We start from the raw sequence: 20,934 nt of genomic DNA on the forward strand, positions 1-20,934 counted from the left end.
CATCTGGACAGCACACTATAGGAGGCAAGATGCTCAATTATTGCATGCTCGAGACTGTTTCATTATCTGTTACATTATCTTGCCCTATCCCACTTACTGGTTGGCAGGCTTCATTGTTCGTTGGGAAGAAGCATATTACATCGCTGTTAAGGAAATTGGTATGATAATCTGTGTTTCATTGAGGTTATGTTATTTTAATTCACAACACTTGGTTTGATGATAAGTTGTTTTGTCATTTGAAATTATTCATTTGTGATTTATGTCAGGATGTTTTTGTAAAGTTTTTGGAGTTGTGGGTATTGATTTTGAGGCCTGATTAGAAGTTGTTCGGAGAAGTTGAAAGATTTTTAGCTTGTTTACAGCAAAATGCCATTAATCTTGGCAGTAATATTCTCAACAAGACCAATAAATACTGGATTGGTGAACCATAATTACACAGTATTGTAATTACACAGTATTGTAATTACACAGTATTGTAATTGTGCATACCAGCAATGGTTACCAGAAGTAAGCATCCTTCATTCAGTAGCCAAATAAATGGTGTCCAGAGTTAAGAAGTGTCCAGATTACTGATGTCTGGACTAACCATGTTTTAGAATTAATAGTGTCTGGATTAGCAAGGTTTCACTGTTAGCAAGATCTACACTAATGTAACTTTCAGATGTATAAATTACCCTTGGGCTCACATTTCCACATTATCATGAATGCAAAAGACATTTGTAAAAGGCAAATATTGGTTTGGATTGGGGCTGAGTCTGATTATAGGTAATGCAGAGAGAGAAAGAGTTGCTATGGATCAATCATGCATCAAGACAACCTGTTGACAAAGATAAATGTGGCACGATGCCTTCAGGACCTGATTAGTTTTGTGTCGTGTCGTATATGACATTGTGATCTTGCTTGCATATTGATTGGTGATGAAACATGATTCTGTTGATATTTTAAAGTTTAACCTTCAAGGTTTGATTTGATAAATGAGAAAAGGTTCTGTGGATGTAGGCAAAGTTCAATAACATTATAGGACAGAGTAAGTGCTGCAAACATACAGCGAATGATTCGGACTGATTATTTGTGTTGGTCTGTTCATGAGGGCCCTGTTACTAAGATCAAGTTCTTTTTGGTCTGGTTTTAACAAGTTTAGAACCTTTTTGATTTACAATTAATTTAACCTTTTTGTCTTCATACTATATTAGGATGGTGGAGCTGCCTAATGGTTAAAGCGTTTACATGTTATGACGAAGACCCAGGTTTGATTCCTCATGTGGTGTCCCCTGCCATGATATTGCTGGAATATTGCGAAAAGTGGTGTACTGTAATTCATACTATAAATTGTTTGACTGGAATGTGACTGAAATTATACCGACAATATTAAACTTTCAAGAACTTATGGAACAAACTAAAAAATAAGAATGAGAATCAAAAGGCCCTTGCAATAGTCCCAACTTACACATTAAGGAACCAATATATTCAAGTACTTGTACATCAATGTACTGCCATTCTTTTGATACAGTTTTGCATATCAACTCAAGTCACCTTTTTGTCTTGGTTGAGAAGTGTCCATCGTTCATGATGGATGCAGTTTAGGTCAAGCTGGCATGCTCTGGTTAATGAAATATCAGACAAGGCCTGAGAAGCTTAGTCAGTTATAGTATTATGCAAGTATTGAATGGAGAAAACTTGTAGGGAGTTTAGCCAAGGTGGAAGGTGTGAGACCACACAAAGCTTGACCTCCTTGTCCAGGGCAGACTCTGTGCTGGTAATGACAATGGGAAATTTATAACCTGAAGCCATTTTACATACATAAACTGCTTCAACATCATCCAGTTCTTCTGCCTCACTGGAGCAGAATGTCTGCTAGCTGGGTCTTGAACATGTAGCATTGAGAATACACGATCACTTTTTACTGTTAATTTATCCTGGTTTGGCTAAATTGGGCTGTGAGTTTTGGCAACGCCTTGAGGAAGAGTGCTGTGCCTACGACCCAGTGCTCCCCTCTCAGTCTTGCCAACTGTGGAAGTCGTTATTGACTACGTTTTTCCTGTGTTTTCCTTTTTGAATTCAACAAGTGGTTGAGAGCAGTAGAGCGGCAAGCTGTGGTACGGTACGGAGGCTGTCTGTTGCAGTGTACAGGTGGTAGGCGTGTGTCTCCCACTTGCTGTTAGGGTAAAGACGATGTGAATCTTTCAATCACAGAGGACATATGATGGAGCAAGTTTTACAGACAACTTCATCATTGCGATGGAAGCTCAATGGTGTGTGTGACAGGCATTAGCTGATTGCTTTTGACTTTGTAATGCATTTGATATTTGGGGGCAAAAACAAGTGAGGAATCACGTCTGACATTTTTTCACCCTGGGAATAATAGTGTGTGAAATAACAGAGGTTGAGGGCCTGCCATTATGACATCCATTACAGAGTGACTGTTCTTCTCACCCCGGCAGTGCAATCTGATTTACAGTACCTGCATAGGTACAGTTACGGTTTAGTGAGTTTTACAGCATATTTATTGACGCCAACATACCTGTCTACACTAGGATATGAATCAGAGGTGGAGTACTGTTGCATTGATACATGAGAGGTTAGGTTACGACTGTCAAACACATCCGTGAGAACCAGTGCAACAGACTTGTTGACATATTTGTTTTTCATTCTGTGCTTCATCATATGAGGACTGATGAAAGAGAAGGAGGCTGGAGGTGTGTTGCTGTGATAGGTAGGCTTACAGTGATATGACACCTGGAAAGACGTATCAACCTCGCTGGGGAGATCTCCGCTGTAGGTAATTAATTACAGGGAGGGATTCATCGGAAGAGCGGGATTGGCATATAGGTCTGTCTCCGAATCAGTGTGGATGAAGAAATCTGAAGTAGGATCTGCTATGGTTTATGACAAACATGTGCTCAAGGTCTTCCCTGTTCAATAGTGTTATTGGTCACAGTTTGTCCTTAGTTTTGTGCTGAGGCAAATATAGCTTATGATGTTATCAATATGTCAGCAACATGTTGCACATTTTGCCATGTAAGGATTCTGGCTGTCATTTCTGTCACCAGCTCATATAGCCACTGCTTGGAAATATTTCTCATATAACAGTGATTGAGACCGATGATGAATTGTGATGAAGTTTGCTTTTACAACTTGTATAACTGGATCGTGACTACACTGATAGACCGATTGAGTCCAGTCAATTAAGTGGACAAGCAAGTGAGTTGGTGAGTGGTCACTTAGTACTGTTACACAGTGTAATTGCTGGTGCATATCGGTGTGTGACGTGGACCAGTATACTAAAAGGAAGATTACGGTGCAAGAAAGGGTTGAGGATACTAAGAGGCATTGTGTCAGAGGAAGATGAAGTTTGTGACAAATATCCTGATGCTGAGCCTGGTTCCTGCTTGAGATGATGACAGGATGCAGATGGGATGGAGATGAACGTCCGCTGTTCAAGCTGAACACTACTTTGTTGGATACTCACCTACAACAATGACGCTTCGAAGACGCGCTAGTCGCCTTTTGTTGGTAAGATTTCAGACGGAATTCATATGTTTATTTGTCATTTGATCCCTTTGCAGTTGGGTGAGATTCAAATTTGAAATTTGAAAACATTGTGATATTTTTTTAAAACACTGCTGAAATAACATTTGCATGAAAAATTTGTTTTTAGAAGTAATTTCAGTTTTTGTAACTGTCCAGGTTTCATTATTTATCGGTTAAAAATTCAGTTTACATGTATGAAATTCTCAAGAAGGGTTCATGTTTTTAGATTCAAGTGAAAAACTTCTTAGTTCAACACACGTCAAAATCAGAGGGACACAGTGTTTTATCCCAGTTATCATAAATATGCATTAGCCTGAAGTGACAGATGGACAAGTTGGACACAACCAACATTTCCCCTCCTTTTGCCTGTATCAGAAACCTGTCTGCAGCGGTTAAACATGCCTGTTACTTGGCTTCGAGCAAGGGTCGGTCAGTCATCTATTTAGGAGTAGTAACAGGTATTTGTGGACCAGCTAGTGCAGGCAATCTGCCACAGGGCTTAACGGAGAAGCCTGTGTTGTAATTTGGTCTATATGGGGAGTAGGTGTTGAATGATGGCCTCAACTGAGGAAATGTCATTGAGATGCATTGCAAGGCTGAAAATAAATGGTCTGTACACAAAACTAAGGATGTATGTTGTCAAATGTTGCGTGGTTGGTATATGAGGTTAGCGGACTATAGAAAATTGACTTGGTAATTGTTGAAGTGATTTTGTGGCAGTGATGTGTAAAAAGGAATGAGACTGTTTAAGATTCATGATCTACTCCACACATCATATCTTTTTTGGGTAATAATTATTCATGCCTTTTACCCTGTTTGACAAGGAGTTCAGGAGAGCTTGATAATAAAAATATTGAAACGATATAGTGTGCTCAAAATTTTGATCTGCTTTGAAATTACAGCGCATTATTTCCTTTTCAGAAGTTTGTCAAACAATACATTTTATTGGTTGTCCCTTTCGAAACGATATTTCTTTGGTCGGGTTCCATTCTGATGCTATTTTGTCAAAGTATATTCACTGATTGTTGGATGACAAGTTCTTCACCAACAGAAAGTCTGTACTTTGATATGGATACTTGAGATGGAGATCGTTAAATAACAGCCAGAATAACCTGAGTGCCATGATGACACCAGGGTGCTGATTTATTTGAAATGAAACAATTCACTTGATAAACGGATGAGGACTTTGTTCATAGCCATTTTCCTCAAGAAAGAGAAGGCAATAGAGGAAACAGGAGCCTGAATGTGTCTCAGTGAAATATGTGAATGTTTGTTGTAATATTTAAGGTGTTGAATAATGTGAGATTGTGTGTCACAGTCAGGCTTCCTTGTTCAGTTTCCTTACAAGAGACCAGTCACCAATAAATTGTGGTAGTTGTCTTTTGTTTTGTTAAAGTGTAACTGAGGAAGTTCAGTTTTACACCACTTTTAGCAATATTCCAGCAATATCACGGCTTGGGACACCAGAAACGAACACCACACATTGTTAGCTGTTAACATTAGGAAGGTATCAAGCTCGTAGTGGAAACTGGTTTTGACGTTTCTGTACTTGAGTTGTGATGGTGTCATGGTGTGGAAGCAATCCAGTATTTGTGATGTTCAGTAATGACCATCAGATGTTGACAGTGTGTCATTTGGTGGTGATTGTCTGAAATCTGATTTAATCAGGGACTCTTTCTATCAGACCATCTTAGTGTGCTCATTGAATTATTGGTGTTCCTCTTGTCTTTATCATGAAGTTTTTTTCTTTGTTGTTTAACATGCATGCATTCCAGTTGTATTGTATGGCCTGTTTCATGATCATGGATGTCTGCAGTTGGGATGCAGTAACATGTGAACCAAGTCAGCGAGTCTGACCACTCAATCCTGTTAGTTGCCTACGTCAATCATGGGTTGCTGTACACCAATCCTAACATGGATCTTCACAGGTTCTTTACCATTAAGGTCACTTTGAGTAGAAAAACTCACGGACAAAAATTTACACTAATCCACTTGACTGAATAAGCTGTCTGATGTTAAATTTGAATGAAATAGAGAATCGTTCATTGTTTTCAATTGTGTAATGCTTGAGGCAAATGTTTAAGTGTTGGATAAATATGTCTTCATCCATATGGTTATTATGGCTCATGTTTTAGAGGAACTGATTGGATGTTGGCATGCTTTGTATCTAGGTGCTGTATTTAAGTTTTCTCTATTTCCTTATGTGGCAGAGATAGGTATATAGATGCAGTGTGTGTTGATGTTTTCTGTGTGTCAGTTGTGAGTGAGTAGAACAGACATGGATAGCAACTGACTGAGGAGAGGCTGAAGATTGTGTTATCTGTGGGATAACCTCCATACCCAGAAATAACAAGCTGAGACACACACAGAAACAGCTGCCTCGGACAGACTGCATCTGTTTTAGAATGACCAGTCATATATTTTTCCTGCTCATCACAATAAAGATCTTCATTTGAATCCCACACATCTATACAATGTGTGAAGCCCATTTCTGGTGCCCCAAGAAAAATTGCTAAAAGTGGTGTAAAACCGAACTTACTGACATACCCTTTAATATTTAGGTTATGCAGAGCTCAACTTGATGTTCGTGTTTGCTTGTGACCACTGATCATATGTCTGTATTAGCTCCAGCAGTATGATCTTGGGCTGGTGTACACTGCGGCAGATGATGGAGGATGATAAATCATTGTAGGTCAAAGACACTCACTCAATAATAAGGTCAAATGTAATGTGTGCTGCATTGCTGTTATTATGCAGTCAGTTTGATTTGCAGATGTCACGTCTGGTTCTTGTCTGGAGACTCACATCAGGGTTGCCATTATACCCCTACATAGGATTGGTACTGTTGTCCTGTTACTAGGGATGTCATCATACTAAGAATGCAATGTTACTAGGGATTTCATGTTACTAGGGATTTCATGTTACTTAGGATGCTTGATACAGGGGATGTCATATTGAAAGGGATATCATGATTCTATGGGTGCCATGTTTTTGAGGATGTCACGATACTGGGCATGTCATGTAAAAAGGGATGACGTGTTATTGGGAATGTCATCCTGTTGATGCCATGTTGCTGAAGATGTCATGATACTGGGAATGTCATATTGATAGAGATGCCATGTCATTGGGGATGCCATGTCATTGGGGATGCCATGTCATTGGGGATGCCATGATACTACAATGGGGAATGCCATGATACTACAATGGGGAATGCCATGATACTACAATGGGGAATGCCATGATACTACATTGGGGATGCCATGATACTACAATGGGGAATGCCATGATACTACATTGGGGATGCCATGATACTACAATGGGGAATGCCATGATACTACAATGGGGAATGCCATGATACTACATTGGGGATGCCATGATACTACAATGGGGAATGCCATGATACTACATTGGGGATGCCATGATACTACAATGGGGAATGCCATGATACTACATTGGGGATGCCATGATACTACAATGGGGAATGCCATGATACTACATTGGGGAATGCCATGATACTACATTGGGGATGCCATGATACTACATTGGGGATGCCATGATACTACAATGGGGATGCCATGATACTACAATGGGGAATGCCATGATACTACAATGGGGATGCCATGATACTACAATGGGGAATGCCATGATACTACAATGGGGATGCCATGATACTACAATGGGGAATGCCATGATACTACAATGGGGAATGCCATGATACTACAATGGGGAATGCCATGATACTACATTGGGGATGCCATGATACTACAATGGGGAATGCCATGATACTACATTGGGGATGCCATGATACTACATTGGGGATGCCATGATATTATACCCCACCTGATATACTTGGTTACTTGGATACTCATGTCATGATTCAAGGTATGTTTACAGACAGTTTGTTGTTGATACTTTATTCACAGCAGCTTACAGGCAGAGAATGGAAACATCTCCATGAAATTTATGTTCAGGAAAATCAATTCATGGATCTGATCAGGGAAAAAGTGACGAGAAAGGATTGAGTAAGGAATCATAACATGGTTAGGAACTAACTTTTTGTGCCAGTTAATTTTTTACTTGCAGGATCAGTCTTAAATAAAGCAGTTATGTCAGTGTTACCGTGAATTTAAATTTCACATTGCATTTATAGTTGATTTTGATGACAGATAAAAGTGTGACATGTCAACTTGACCTTTGAAACCCATCTCCAAAGCCAAACATACATGGAATTAAGGAAGGAAAGTAATATCTCACAACATGCGTGAGAGATTCAGAAGCATTGAGAGTAGAAAAGGTACTTTTTTTTACAGAATGTTAGAAACAATGCAGTTGGCTGCAAGTGTTTGATGCTGTGGATGGTACATGATGAATAAAGCTGAAACAACACCTGACACAATATAGACTTGGTTGGTGATGGACTTGATGACTGAGCAGACGTAGAAATGCAGTCTCCTATGCTCAAGAAACTGTCTGAAACAGGATGATGACTTTCCAGGAGATTATTTCTCTTTTGCTATCAATCAGGTTGTATTTGGCTTGAGCACTTACTGTAGATGGCCACATAATGATTGGCTTACATGTGCTTAAAATGGTAGGTGACCCAAGTCTCTTATCAAGCACTTGACAGGGTTAGGTGCATTTAATTGGAACAAAACTGGATGAGGTATTTGATATCAGCTGTGGTATAACCAGATGAAACTACTTGAGCAATAAAATGGCTTGTTTGACGTTAAATCTCCCACATATTGTACACTTATGTCAGAATGGCAGATCAATAGGAACATATATGCTGATTCAGCAGTTGCTGTATCAGGTTGGAAATCCTAGTGATGAGAAGCTCCAGTTCCTGTAGCAGGATGATGTAATTACTGTTAATCTCGGTGATCCTTCTGTACTGGTATCATTTCGTAGAAGCAGCCCCTGATTTAATAAATATGCTTCACCAAATCCATTTGTCTCGGTTATTGTCTGTTGGCCTGTGTTAACTGTCATCCTTGTCTGTGTCTTTTATCATATTGTCATGGAAACTGAAAAGTGTGAAATACCCTGATCCACAAAGGGAACAGCCGCATGGAAATATGAAACATCACCACTAGGGAGAAATCATTTTGGGCTATCTCCCAAATCAGATTTCATGTTGAATGCAATTCAGAACAATTGGAAATAAATTTGACTGGATTAGTAAATATCTGTGATGATATCTGATAGGAAGAGAAGGGTTTCACTATAAATTTGTTCCAGATATATCAAAGTGATCTTGAGTTACCATATCCAGATAGGTTGTGTAAATGAACAAGGCTGTAGTGTGTATGCCTCATTTAAGTTTAAGTTTAGTTTATTGTTTAGCATTGCACTCAGCAATATTTCAGTCATATTGCAGCAGTCTGTAAATAATTGAATAATTGACCATCCCATTAGTTGCTGCTTATGACAAGCATGGCTTACTGACTTTGATCGTCACCAGCCTCATCTGAATGGGCAGTGGTGTAGCCTCATGCTCAGTGTGTTCTCTCATCATGATGAAAACCCAGGTTTTATTGCCCACATGGGTATAAGGTGTGAAGCCCATTTCTGGTGTCCCCTGCCTCCGTGATATTGCTGGAATGTCCTAGAAGTGGCATAAAACCAGACCCACTAACTCAAGTCATTCAAACTCAGATGTCCATAAAGGTTATGCCTAAAGTATGTGGAGATAATTGATGGGTGCGTGGAGAATCTGGTGTTCAGTGCAGACTCTGGTGTGTGGGTAGGGATGAGTGTTATACAGGTTTCTATTCGGATGGTGTTATGATAACCAGGTCTCACATGGAAGTACAGCTGCCCTAATGAAGCAGTGGGAGAGTGTGTAAAAGACAGATTTGCCCCAGGAGAGAGAGCAGTGTGTTGATGCAGGTGTCTTCCAACACTTTCACCTTCTGATGGCATCACACTCATGCAATGGGACTGCCACAGTCAGATCGGATGTTGCTTCAGCTGCCCATCAATACACCCAGTGTTTGGTATGTTACCTTCTCTTGAAGACCAACAGGTTGATTCGAGGTTTGGAATCGGTTAAAACATGCAGGATGAGAACCAAGGTCATTCATTCTTCTTGTGATCTTCATGCTGCGATGTCCCAGTTGCAGAATTTGGACATTGGGTTTCTGGCAATACTGTATACTATAAATAAAGCTTTATTTGAATGGAAATATCATGGAAATACCTGGATGCTTTAGTTTGATGACTAGTTAATGGCATGATGATTTGCCTATACGGAATGCTTACTGAGATTTGATCTGTTTTGGAGCCTCAGCCAAAGAAATTTTACCTCCATGAAGTTGATTGTTAAAGTGAAGGTCTGGGGTCGAGTAGGTCATCAGCAACCAAGGCTTACCACAAAAGGCAATCAGGTGGTAAGGCTCACTGTCTTGGTTGACATGTCATCAGTCCCCTATTGCGCAGGTCAATGCTCATACTGTTGATCACTGGATCGTCTGGTCCAGACTCGATTATTTACAGACCGCCGCCATATAGCTGCAATATTGCAGAGTGCAACATAAAACTAAAGTCACTCACTCATCATTGCTGTTAACAGAGACCTTATAAACATGTGTTTGTGTAGTTTGCTGAAAATTATAAAAGCGTAATTGGATTCAGAGACACCTAGTCTACCTCAAGTCACTTGACTGCCAACTCATGTCAGTAGCTGGCTGTGCACCAACTTCAAAGAATGTGTGAACGTCTGACCTGTCCAGCAAGTGAGTGTGTTTTGACAGGTGGATAAAAACAACTGAACCTATGCCCTTGTCTGTGGGACAGACAGAAAAAAACATGATCTTTGACATCTGCTGTCCTCTGGGTCAACAGGCCATCATTTCACAGCCACCTGAGATACATTGTCTGAAGTTAACAAGTAGGCAGACTGAAATTTCATTTTAGGAATTCTACTTTTTTCAAGTTCAGGACCAAGTTAGGTTTATTTTTAAAAATCCGTTGTTATTTTAGATATTGATGTGGAACATCAGTCTTCATTCGCTAGCCACATCCAGAGTGCGCATCCATTGCATGGATGTTTTGTGTGAAATAGTGAACAGAACTGAATATGATTGTTTGGGTTATTCTCATATCATGCACAAGTATCTTAAACTTATCTGGACAATTTCCAGGAAGAGGTGTACACAGAGTTCATGGTTTAGACTATCAGTTTCTCGTGGAAGCCAAGTGGCTGAGTGGGTTCGATTGCTGCTTTTGTGTGCTGGTGATTTGTTGCCTCACTGGTTCAAATCCTGGATTGAAACCAACCCCAAAAGTACTGGATTTTGTAGTATACTAAGAAATTGTCATCTCAAATGTAACATCCTTTGCATCTGACCACTGTTAGTCTATGTGAATTCACATGAGAGCATGACTAAAGTGTTGATACCAGTGAGATTCTGAGACAATGTAATCTGCTTCTGCTCTATCACCAATTATTGAGGCCAGTGGAATGTCACATTAATCACTACATGCCTGCAACATGGGAGCATCCATGTTTCATCTGCAGCCGTTGTCATGCACATACACAGTCCAGCTGTTTTGTTTCAGATCTGCATGGATTGATCCCATTGATTATCAGTATTTGTTGATCAGTCAGTTGATTCCTGAACTTGTCTATGATTACATAGCGTACACTCCTAGCTGAATGTAGAGTGCTTATCTTGAATAGATTAGGGACTGGACAATGACATAGCAAGTTGAGGTAGGTTGATGAAGGATTCTGATATGTATCCTGCTGCCGTGTGATATCTTTGTATCAAGATGCCCATGTGATATCCTTGTTTCAAGATGTCCATGTGATATCATGCATCAAGATGTTCGTATGGTTCGTATCCCAATGTCTTGTTTTGATATCCACATCATAGTGTGACATTCATGTGTCACATATCGGGGTTGTGTGATATCGATGTGTTATGTGATATCAATTGGTTATGTGATAGCCATTTGATATCCATGCCATGTTGAAGAGACAAGGATGATTTAATCTGTGTCAACATTATACTCACACAGGAGAGGTAGTATTGATTTCCAATGAAGTTGACCTACTACTGTATAACTATGGCAGTTGTCAAACCTCCATCTGGATATCAGACTCAAACTCAAATCCGACTAAACAACTTATTAATTGGGGATACATCATGAATCAGTCAGAATAAAAACATTGTTCGATTTCAATGTCTAGTTGAAATATAACTTCTCCACAGGTGTCAGCAGGTTTAATGATGAACTAAATTGGACTGACGTCTTTAGAGCATATCTCAGTGATAGGATTCCGGTGTTTGTCATCTCCTGGGCCTACCACCAGTAGTGCCTCTCAGCTGCTACACACTGATGACAGTAACGCACATCAGGCTGCCCTGATCGGGATTAGCAGATCAGGATCAGCTGTCTCAGGATTATTGTGTGTGGTAGCCAGGAGTGAGATAAAGTGACATGTAGTTCTATTAGTGTTGTTTCTGCCATCTGACTGTGATGTCCTGTTGGGCAGTCCTGTAGAGCAGATACAGGTCTCCGTCCGGGATGCTTTCTTGTGGAGGATTACTAGCCTCAAAACAGTTGTGGTGGACACCTTAGGAGCATGTTCAGGACCATTTTTGTGAGTGTCGTCTTTTTGTTTAAGAATTTCGTCACAAGGTTAATTTTCTTATCAAATATTTTGTGTGCCATGTTGTTGTCACACAGTCAAATAACATATGTAAATTAAGATTTTCAGATACATCTGTATTGTTTTTGATGCAAAGGCACAATGTGAGTTTCACTTCAAAGTGTCTCTTTGTTAATGTATCTTTAGTTCTTATTTACAGTTACCATAGTGTTAATATAAATTATGTATAAGATCAAACATTTTGTGATAGTCTTCAGGCAGTAGTGAACCTTGAATGGAAAAGCATCTGGATATTAATCAAACGCCTTTACTAAAATGAAGTGAAACTGTAGTTTTTTTTGTCAGTTACTTCCTGATTGCATCTTTTGAATTCCAAATATTAAGACTAAACAGATTTATCGCTGTTTAGGTAATATGACCAAGAACTGTCTGACTAGACCTCTTTATCACCTGACTACTGATGATGCTGATATGGCATTTTCTCCACATGACTGAGAAATTATGACCTATCTTTCCATATTCTTCACCAATGTATTTATATCTGCTATTGATGAAGTAAGTTCAGCACAAATACATGACATGTTTGATGGGTAACAACTTCTAACATTGCTAAAAGTGGCATAAAACCATGCTCACTATTTCATGCCAGTCAAAAGTATTGGCCTGCTCTGAAAGCAGTTAAAGAAATGAGGCTTCCATTATGTAATCAGGCTATTGACCTTGATGCTGTGAGTGGAATAGTTAGTCTTTTGTTGGGATTAGATAAATAATTCAAGGGGCTGTCAATAAAGCATTGATGAGTATGTTTACTTGCCAGATGTGGTTGAGTTGTGTTGCTGATAGTGATGAGAAGTATAAACTAAAGACAACAGAGACTTGATAAAAGGGTATCTTGTTTCGTGGTTGTTTAACATTGTATCAAAGGTTATACTTTCTTAATGATGTTTTATACACCATTAGCAGTTGTGATGTCAGATATGATAAATGTTTCAGGTTCTGTTTGAAATTGACTTTTATCTTGAAATACAACACTCAGTTCTGCCAATAGCCATAAAACTTTTATTGTCGTGAAATAAGAGATGCAGTTTTATTTTAGCAGGAGTTAATCTGTCTTCTAAAATTACAAAAACAGCATGTCATTGCCTGCAGTTCTGCAAATATATCATCTGAGTACATGGCTATGCTGTACAACTTCCACTTTTGTATCCTACCAGTCATTTTGGGTAATGGTCAAAATGACATTTTATAAGGTTTCAGTGACATATCTGCATTTCAGTTTTCGTGCTTTCTGTGTGGTCAGTTTTGGCAATAACTTCAAGTATTGGACGATGTGAAATTCATCTTTATATCTCGACTCCATTAGGCCGGTCCCATGCGGCTTACTGGCCATTATTGGCCGATCATTTCCTTGATTGATATGGTTCTGTGACTGAGTCCTCCCAGAAGATGAACCACAGGCAGGCATTAAGAGGGGACCAACGGGGACTGAAGGTGGACCAGGGTCACTATTTGCACACAGTATGGATTGTAGCTGCCCAGGCATCATGCTTGCAACACGCTACTGTCTCTTGCGGCTTCAGAATATTGCAAATGGTCAAACAAGACATGTATTGGTGATGGCAGACAAATATGAAGATGAAGATATTCTTGCCACATGCGACTGAAGGTATTTGAACAAACAGAATTGGACCATGTGGACTCTTCGAAGTCAAGGTCAGGGTGACATTTTGTGACCAGTGTGGATGGTGTTGGAAAATAGTTCTCAGTGTTGTACAAAGAGTGAGTATCAGATAAGATGTTATACTTCGTTTAATTGGGTTTATTTGTACTATGTTATTTGAATATCAGTTTTAAAGAAAGTACAGTGTTTGATTAGACTTTGATCCTTTGATCATTTTTGAATTTTGCTAGTTGCACATTAGATGATCTGTTAGTGGTTAATCTGGGCAGTGCAACACAATTAATTTACTTTTCCCCCATTAATGTTAGGAAATGGTAAACCACATGGGTGCATATACACTGGTTCCTGGAGGCCCCAGGTGTGTTGAAACATCCTGATTGAGGCTTGCACTAAATATACTAACAGGTGATAATAATTATCATTATGTGTAGTAGAGGAAACCTGTTTTCTTTTGGTATACATGGGTAGAATTAATTAGGTTTTCACGAGTCTGCTGAAGATACCTACAGAGTTGCTGTTTTCCTTGTTATTAAAGTGGTAATCTGCACTAATGTCACATTTTCTACGATCATGCTGGTCTCAGACATGTAGATTTGTTTGAAGTTCGAATTCAGGTAGTCATTAGAATGTTTCTTAATCATGTTATATTCTTGGACACATATGTGAGTGAGCATGGGTTTACCCTGATTTATCAGTATTCCAAATACCAGAAATGGGCTTCGCACATTCTACCCATTTTGGGGGTCAAACCCAGGTTTTCAGCATCACGGTACTAAACTTGTAGTCTTGACAGTATATTACCAAAGTATTGTACACTGAACTTGTGATAAGATATGAATCCCCATATACGAGTGGTGATATGATATGTATCACAATTCTAAAATCTTTGATTCTAACACCAACTATAAAACACCTTAAGATCAAAACAAAACTCATTTTAAAGTATATTGTCAAATTCTGCCAGTGTTGTTCAGTGTGCATTTGGAAACAAGATAATTAAGTTTAGTGCTGTGTCTGACACGGCTCTTGATGAAAGAATTTCTGAGAAGATGTTAACTTATAAAGGAAAAATCAGTAAGCATATATTTTAATTTTAAAACAAAAGTAAGTTTTTTCCATTTCTTTGGCAGATATCGCGCTTTATCAATATTGAAAGTTAAAACTGATGTATCATGGCTCATTTGAAGTATTGTATCAGGATATACAACCATGTAAAACTTTGTATCGATTCACTGGTATTGGCGGTCCATGGATTGATTTGCATTGATGAATGGTCACACCACTCACTAGTGAAGAGTGGACACTTTAACCATAAGGTCACTTGACTGCCCCCTTAGCCAGTTATAACAAGGTTGTGACCAGCAGATTTTGCTACTGTCGGTACATGGCCATAAACCATTACTTCTGTTGCTGCGAGGACATTCTTGATGTGACAGACTAATGACGGATGGCGATGACAACCTGTAAGTAGTTTGTCATACCTCAGACAGGTGTCAAATGAAGTACCTGCAACACCTGTTACAAACTTTGTCCAGGTGCTCATCCAAATACAAATTTGGATTATGTAATAAGTTATGTCATTGACAAATGCACAAATTAAAAAAAAGAGAGAGATAGGTATTGGAATGTGTATTTTGGAATGAGAATATTTATTCAGATTTTGTATGGTGTGTGATGAACTGTTCTGAGAGACCAGACAGCCATATATGTTTGAGATAAGCACTAATGAGGGTATCAGGAGGTAATCACTGTGCTAACAGTGAAAGGTTCATCTACACGAACAGGTTAAAATTAGAATTATCTTCCAGATTCCGTATTGTTTCCGCAGTTTGGACTGTGTTGGGCAGCAGCTTAGACATTGTGTGTCAGTTAGTCTTTATGCTTTACACAACATTTCTTGGCTATTCCTTTCTCATTCGTCAGGTGGATGCTAATGACAATGATTTGAATCTACCTAACCACACCTGTGTTGTACAAGAACTTGCATACCCTTGGGAATCAAACACAGGGCTTCTGTATGACAAGAGAATGTTTTAACCTCTAGGCTACCTCACCATACCTGTACTAGAACAAGGCCGTGTATAACTTTTGGTGTGAAACAAACACAGGGCTTCTGTATGACAAGAGAATGCTTTAACATCTAGTCTACCTCACCATACCTGTACTAGAACAAGGCCGTGTATAACTTTTGGTGTGAAACAAACACAGGGCTTCTGTATGACAAGAGAATGCTTTAACATCTAGTCTACCTCACCATACCTGTACTAGAACAAGACTGTGTATAACGTTGGATGTGAAACACACAGGGCTTCTGTATGACAAGAGAATGCTTTAACATCTAGTCTACCTCATCATACCTGTACTAGAACAAGGCTGTGTATAACGTTGGGTGTGAAACACACAGGGCTTCTGTATGACAAGAGAATGCTTTAACATCTAGTCTACCTCATCATACCTGTACTAGAACAAGGCTGTGTATAACGTTGGGTGTGAAACACACAGGGCTTCTGTATGACAAGAGAATGCTTTAACATCTAGTCTACCTCATCATACCTGTACTAGAACAAGACTGTGTATAACGTTGGATGTGAAACACACAGGGCTTCTGTATGACAAGAGAATGCTTTAACATCTAGTCTACCTCATCATACCTGTACTAGAACAAGGCTGTGTATAACGTTGGGTGTGAAACACACAGGGCTTCTGTATGACAAGAGAATGCTTTAACATCTAGTCTACCTCATCATACCTGTACTAGAACAAGGCTGTGTATAACGTTGGGTGTGAAACACACAGGGCTTCTGTATGACAAGAGAATGCTTTAACATCTAGTCTACCTCACCATACCTGTACTAGAACAAGGCTGTGTATAACGTTGGGTGTGAAACACACAGGGCTTCTGTATGACAAGAGAATGCTTTAACATCTAGTCTACCTCACCATACCTGTACTAGAACAAGGCTGTGTATAACGTTGGGTGTGAAACACACAGGGCTTCTGTATGACAAGAGAATGTTTTGACCTCTAGGCTACCCCACCATACCTGTACTAGAACAGGTGCAGTGTATAACGTTGGGTGTGAAACACACAGGGCTTCTGTATGACAAGAGAATGCTTTAACATCTAGTCTACCTCACCATACCTGTACTAGAACAAGGCTGTGTATAACGTTGGGTGTGAAACACACAGGGCTTCTGTATGACAAGAGAATGCTTTGACCTCTAGGCTACCTCACCATACCTGTACTAGAACAAGGCCATGTAGTCAAATTAGTAGAGTTTTGTGCATGATGTGCAGACTGTCTTAATATCTGAGATGGAGACAACGATGAATACTACACTTGCTTGTTTCCCCTCCATGGAAGTAGGCTGTTTCCTGAGGTTTAGTTAAAAATAGTGATCACACTGCAAAGTGGTTGTATATATTCACAGGTGATGGGGGAATGCAGCGTGTACAAGCCAGTGAAGTATTTACGATACGGGGCTAGGTGACTCATTCCTAAGTAGCTAATAATCCAACCCTGATTTGTCTGACTACGGCCGCACAGTACAACTCAAATCTATGGCTCTATGGTTTTTAGTGTTGGTGTTATGTGTTTCGGGTAAAGGTAGTTTTATTTGTTGTTTTTTTCAGCTTAACTACATACAGACGTTCATTCAAATCCAACATGACTGGCAAAAAACATAAGACAAACAAACATAAATGTTTCCTTCCTTGTATCCATGACAACACAATGGTGGTGACTGACCATACTGAGTAATATTTAGCTTTGTTCACAAAAAGTAGGGTGTTCATATACACTCAGTGTCAATTAATGCCAGGCACTTATTGCTGAGTTCCCAGTATGTATGGTTTAGGATACTCGTGTCAAAACATAATACAGTACACCTTATCAAGGATTGCCCTTAGCCTTTGAATGAGGGAGTAATCTTGACTCACGCGCTGTCTTCAAGAGAGTGTTATTTGTATGATAAGGGGTCATTTTTAGAAAAACAAATTCCATAGAGACGTACTGAATCCAAGTATAGATACTTTTCAGGTTATGCCTCTTATCATGAGAATCAGTGCACTTGCCTTTCATCAACTTGAGCCAAAGTGTTTTTAACAAAGATTGTGTCATATGATTTCTGAGTGTGGACTATTCCTGCACTTTTTTTCGCCAGTACACAAACCTTTATCAGACAGCAATTTGGTTATTTAGAATCAATTACAATATTGCACGAATGTGTTCAGTGGAATTACAGAACATTCATTGCTTGAATCCATCCAGCACTCACTGCCCCTTTCTGTGCACCATCTTCAGTCTACTGTCTCTGTGAAAGTGTACTTGTTACATCGCCTGGACTTGCCTCTGTCAAGTGATAACAAATTGTGGTTAAATGCGGAAACATTACAAATTCCTCTATTCATGGTTTAGAAACATTGACTTAAGTACACCATTGTTTACATTGGCACTTATGTGTACCATCAGCAAATATTGGCTTTACAGCAGCATAACGTTGGCGGTTGAGTTTATTCCTATCTTGATGGTCCAAGTGGCTGGATAAATGGATACCCAGGATGAAGAATGCTTGTACTTATTTTCTGGTGAGAGGGCGTCCTTCATCTCAGTGGTTTGTGGAGGTCCGAGAGGCTGCTTGTGGGGCATTGAGTATGTAGGGGGATAGGTGTAGTAGGCTGTTTTTGTAGGTTAATGTTATAATCAGAAGAAGGTCTTGAAAAGGTGAAATCAGGTTTGAAAATGACTGACACATTTCTTGGAAAAGAAATCCGAATGAGGTATTGTGTGGACAGTGGAATGACTCAGTGCTTTTTGAACATACAGACCGTTTTTCATGTCAGTTTGGGACTGTTTGTTTTATGCATATTACGTAGGGACCAATCGTTCACTGATGACTGGACCAGGGCCCAACTCCACAAAATGATCATTGTGATACATCTGTTGTAAGTGTGTGTTTGGAGTTAAATCACGTTCATGCTCCAGTAATGTTTAGGTATTTCATAGAAAATACTGTGTTTGTGTTAATATGTTACCATCGATCCACTCATTCTGACAGTTGTTTTGGCCACATGTGTGTGTGGAATAATGTCTCTATATTGCTGGAAAGTTCAAACACTCAAGTGCTGTATGCTCCTGATTCTCTAACATGGATGGGGCAGTAGGCTAGCCTAGTGGTTCAGGTTATTGCTTGCTACACCAAAAAACCCTGGTTTCATTCCCCATATGGGCACAATGTGTGTAGCCCATTACTGGTGTTCCATGCTGTGATGTTGCTGGAATACTGGTAAAATCAGCCTAAAACTAAACTCCCTCACTCTAATATGGACAGGCTGTGAAATTGAGGGTGGTTCCTTGAGGTTTTCTTTGGTACTTGATAAATAATCAAAGATTGGTCGCAATGACTTAACGACTAAACGATTGATCATGTTTTCTCATGAGCAAACACCAACAATTTCAGAACACTTGTTTGTTATTTTTTTTCACAAGACTGGTTTTGTCTGTTACATTTCATAAGCAGTACAAGCTCTTTCCTTGTCGTGATTGAATTTATCTTAAAGACTCCTAGAAATTTAGGTCTTAACATCCAAGTCATCTTTTAAGCCATGAAATTTGTATATGCATTTTGTGTTATTTGCTAAAATAGAATCCCAAAGAGCTACATGTTTTTCTATATTTTTGTGCATCAATAAAAATAATTTCAACTATTTTTGATGATTGATCCATTGTAAAGAACCAGCGGTCAATTGTGAGATTTTAACCAATTCCAAACACTAGTACTTGAGTCACATGTTCCTTTAATTCTCATCAGGAGGGTTAAGAACTTGTTCACTTTCATGTCAAATTTCAAACACTGATGCAGACGATGATGATGATGATGATGATGATGATGATGATGATGATGATTATGATCGGGTCCAGACTCGCTTATTTACAGACCTCCGCCGTATAGCTGGAATACTGCTGAGTGTGGCATAAAACTAAACGCACTTACTCACTTCTGGCAATGCGTATTATGCACACAGACCTGCCAGACCATCTAGTATTTGATGCAGGTTAGTGGGTTACTGCGAATGTATGCTTAGAATATTTCAATTGTTTTTCTGCGAATAAAGGAAGATGGACATTGTTTCTTCTCGGTCAAGTGGATGCAGAAACAATAGGTCCTTGTGTTTATTGTGTTGGATAGATATGGATGTCTGACAGTAGTAATTACATCCGCCTGTCCCTGCAAAGAGATGCCCTTCAAGTGTCATGTCATCATCTCAGATGTCATCTCTCTTTGTTGGAAAGGTCATGACTTGGGTGGGCTGAAATTTGTCAAGTTGATGATATAACAATGTAATTGCTCAAATAGGGCATTCATTGAAAAAATGTCCAGTAATGTGATGTATCTACTTGCCCAAAGATAGCAGAATATTTGTCTGACATGTCACACACATTTATAGGCATTGTTGAATGTGTATGTATGATGTTTAAATATTTGAACAGAATTTTCTTTCACTATTTACAACTATAGTTATCCAAGCCATACCTTGTTATGTTACCTTCCAACTTCTAAATGCTATGAAGTGTCAGGGGATCCTTTCATGAAGCAGCTTTTACTGAGGTTAACCTTAATTCCTATTTGTTTAATATTGCACTTAAGTTACCTTAGTGACTTACGATCACCTTTGTGCTTTGTGAAAGGGCCCCATGATGATTAAGTGAAATTGAGAAGTGAACATATTTGCAGTTAGTTGTTGTCACTGAAAACAAGTCTTTTGGTGAACAGTTGGGGTTTTTTTGTTTGTTTTTTTTGGGGTTTTTGGGGGGATTTTGTTGTTTTTTTGTTGTTGTTTTTTTTGTCTCAGATGATTGTAGTGCTCATACATAAACATCGGCTTATTACTGTCCTTGGCTTGAAGGCGACTTGAACTTGGACCAGTAGAAATAATGTTATCAAACTTCACTAGCTGTGAGCGGTATTAAAAAAGTTGTACTTGAATGAATTCCTTGGTGTTTATGGGTACTATATATTAAATTAAGTACTGTTGCTTTGTTTTGTCTCAGACAGAGAGTGTACCCATAGAGATACATATCAGGGTCATGATGACCATATTG

At 39.1% G+C, this 20,934-nt stretch overlaps 1 protein-coding gene across 7 annotated transcripts in view; it reads left to right on the forward strand.

Moving 5' to 3' along the window:
• Positions 1 to 20,934, forward strand: part of LOC137295743 (FERM domain-containing protein 4A-like) — a 165,664-nt gene that overhangs the window by 52,257 nt on the left and 92,473 nt on the right. For 6 of the 7 annotated variants that reach the window (XM_067827267.1, XM_067827271.1, XM_067827272.1 and 3 more), the window contains exon 1: positions 1,797 to 3,513. The exons of the other annotated variant lie outside the window; for it this stretch is intronic. In XM_067827267.1, coding sequence (XP_067683368.1) covers positions 3,478 to 3,513 — 36 coding nt within the window. In that variant the 5' untranslated portion in view covers positions 1,797 to 3,477. Of the gene's footprint in view, positions 1 to 1,796; positions 3,514 to 20,934 lie in introns of those variants that run through there. 7 annotated transcript variants of the gene reach the window in all.

This window comes from Haliotis asinina, chromosome 9, assembly GCF_037392515.1.
Source record: "Haliotis asinina isolate JCU_RB_2024 chromosome 9, JCU_Hal_asi_v2, whole genome shotgun sequence".
In the NCBI taxonomy this organism is placed as follows: Eukaryota; Metazoa; Mollusca; class Gastropoda; order Lepetellida; family Haliotidae; genus Haliotis; species Haliotis asinina.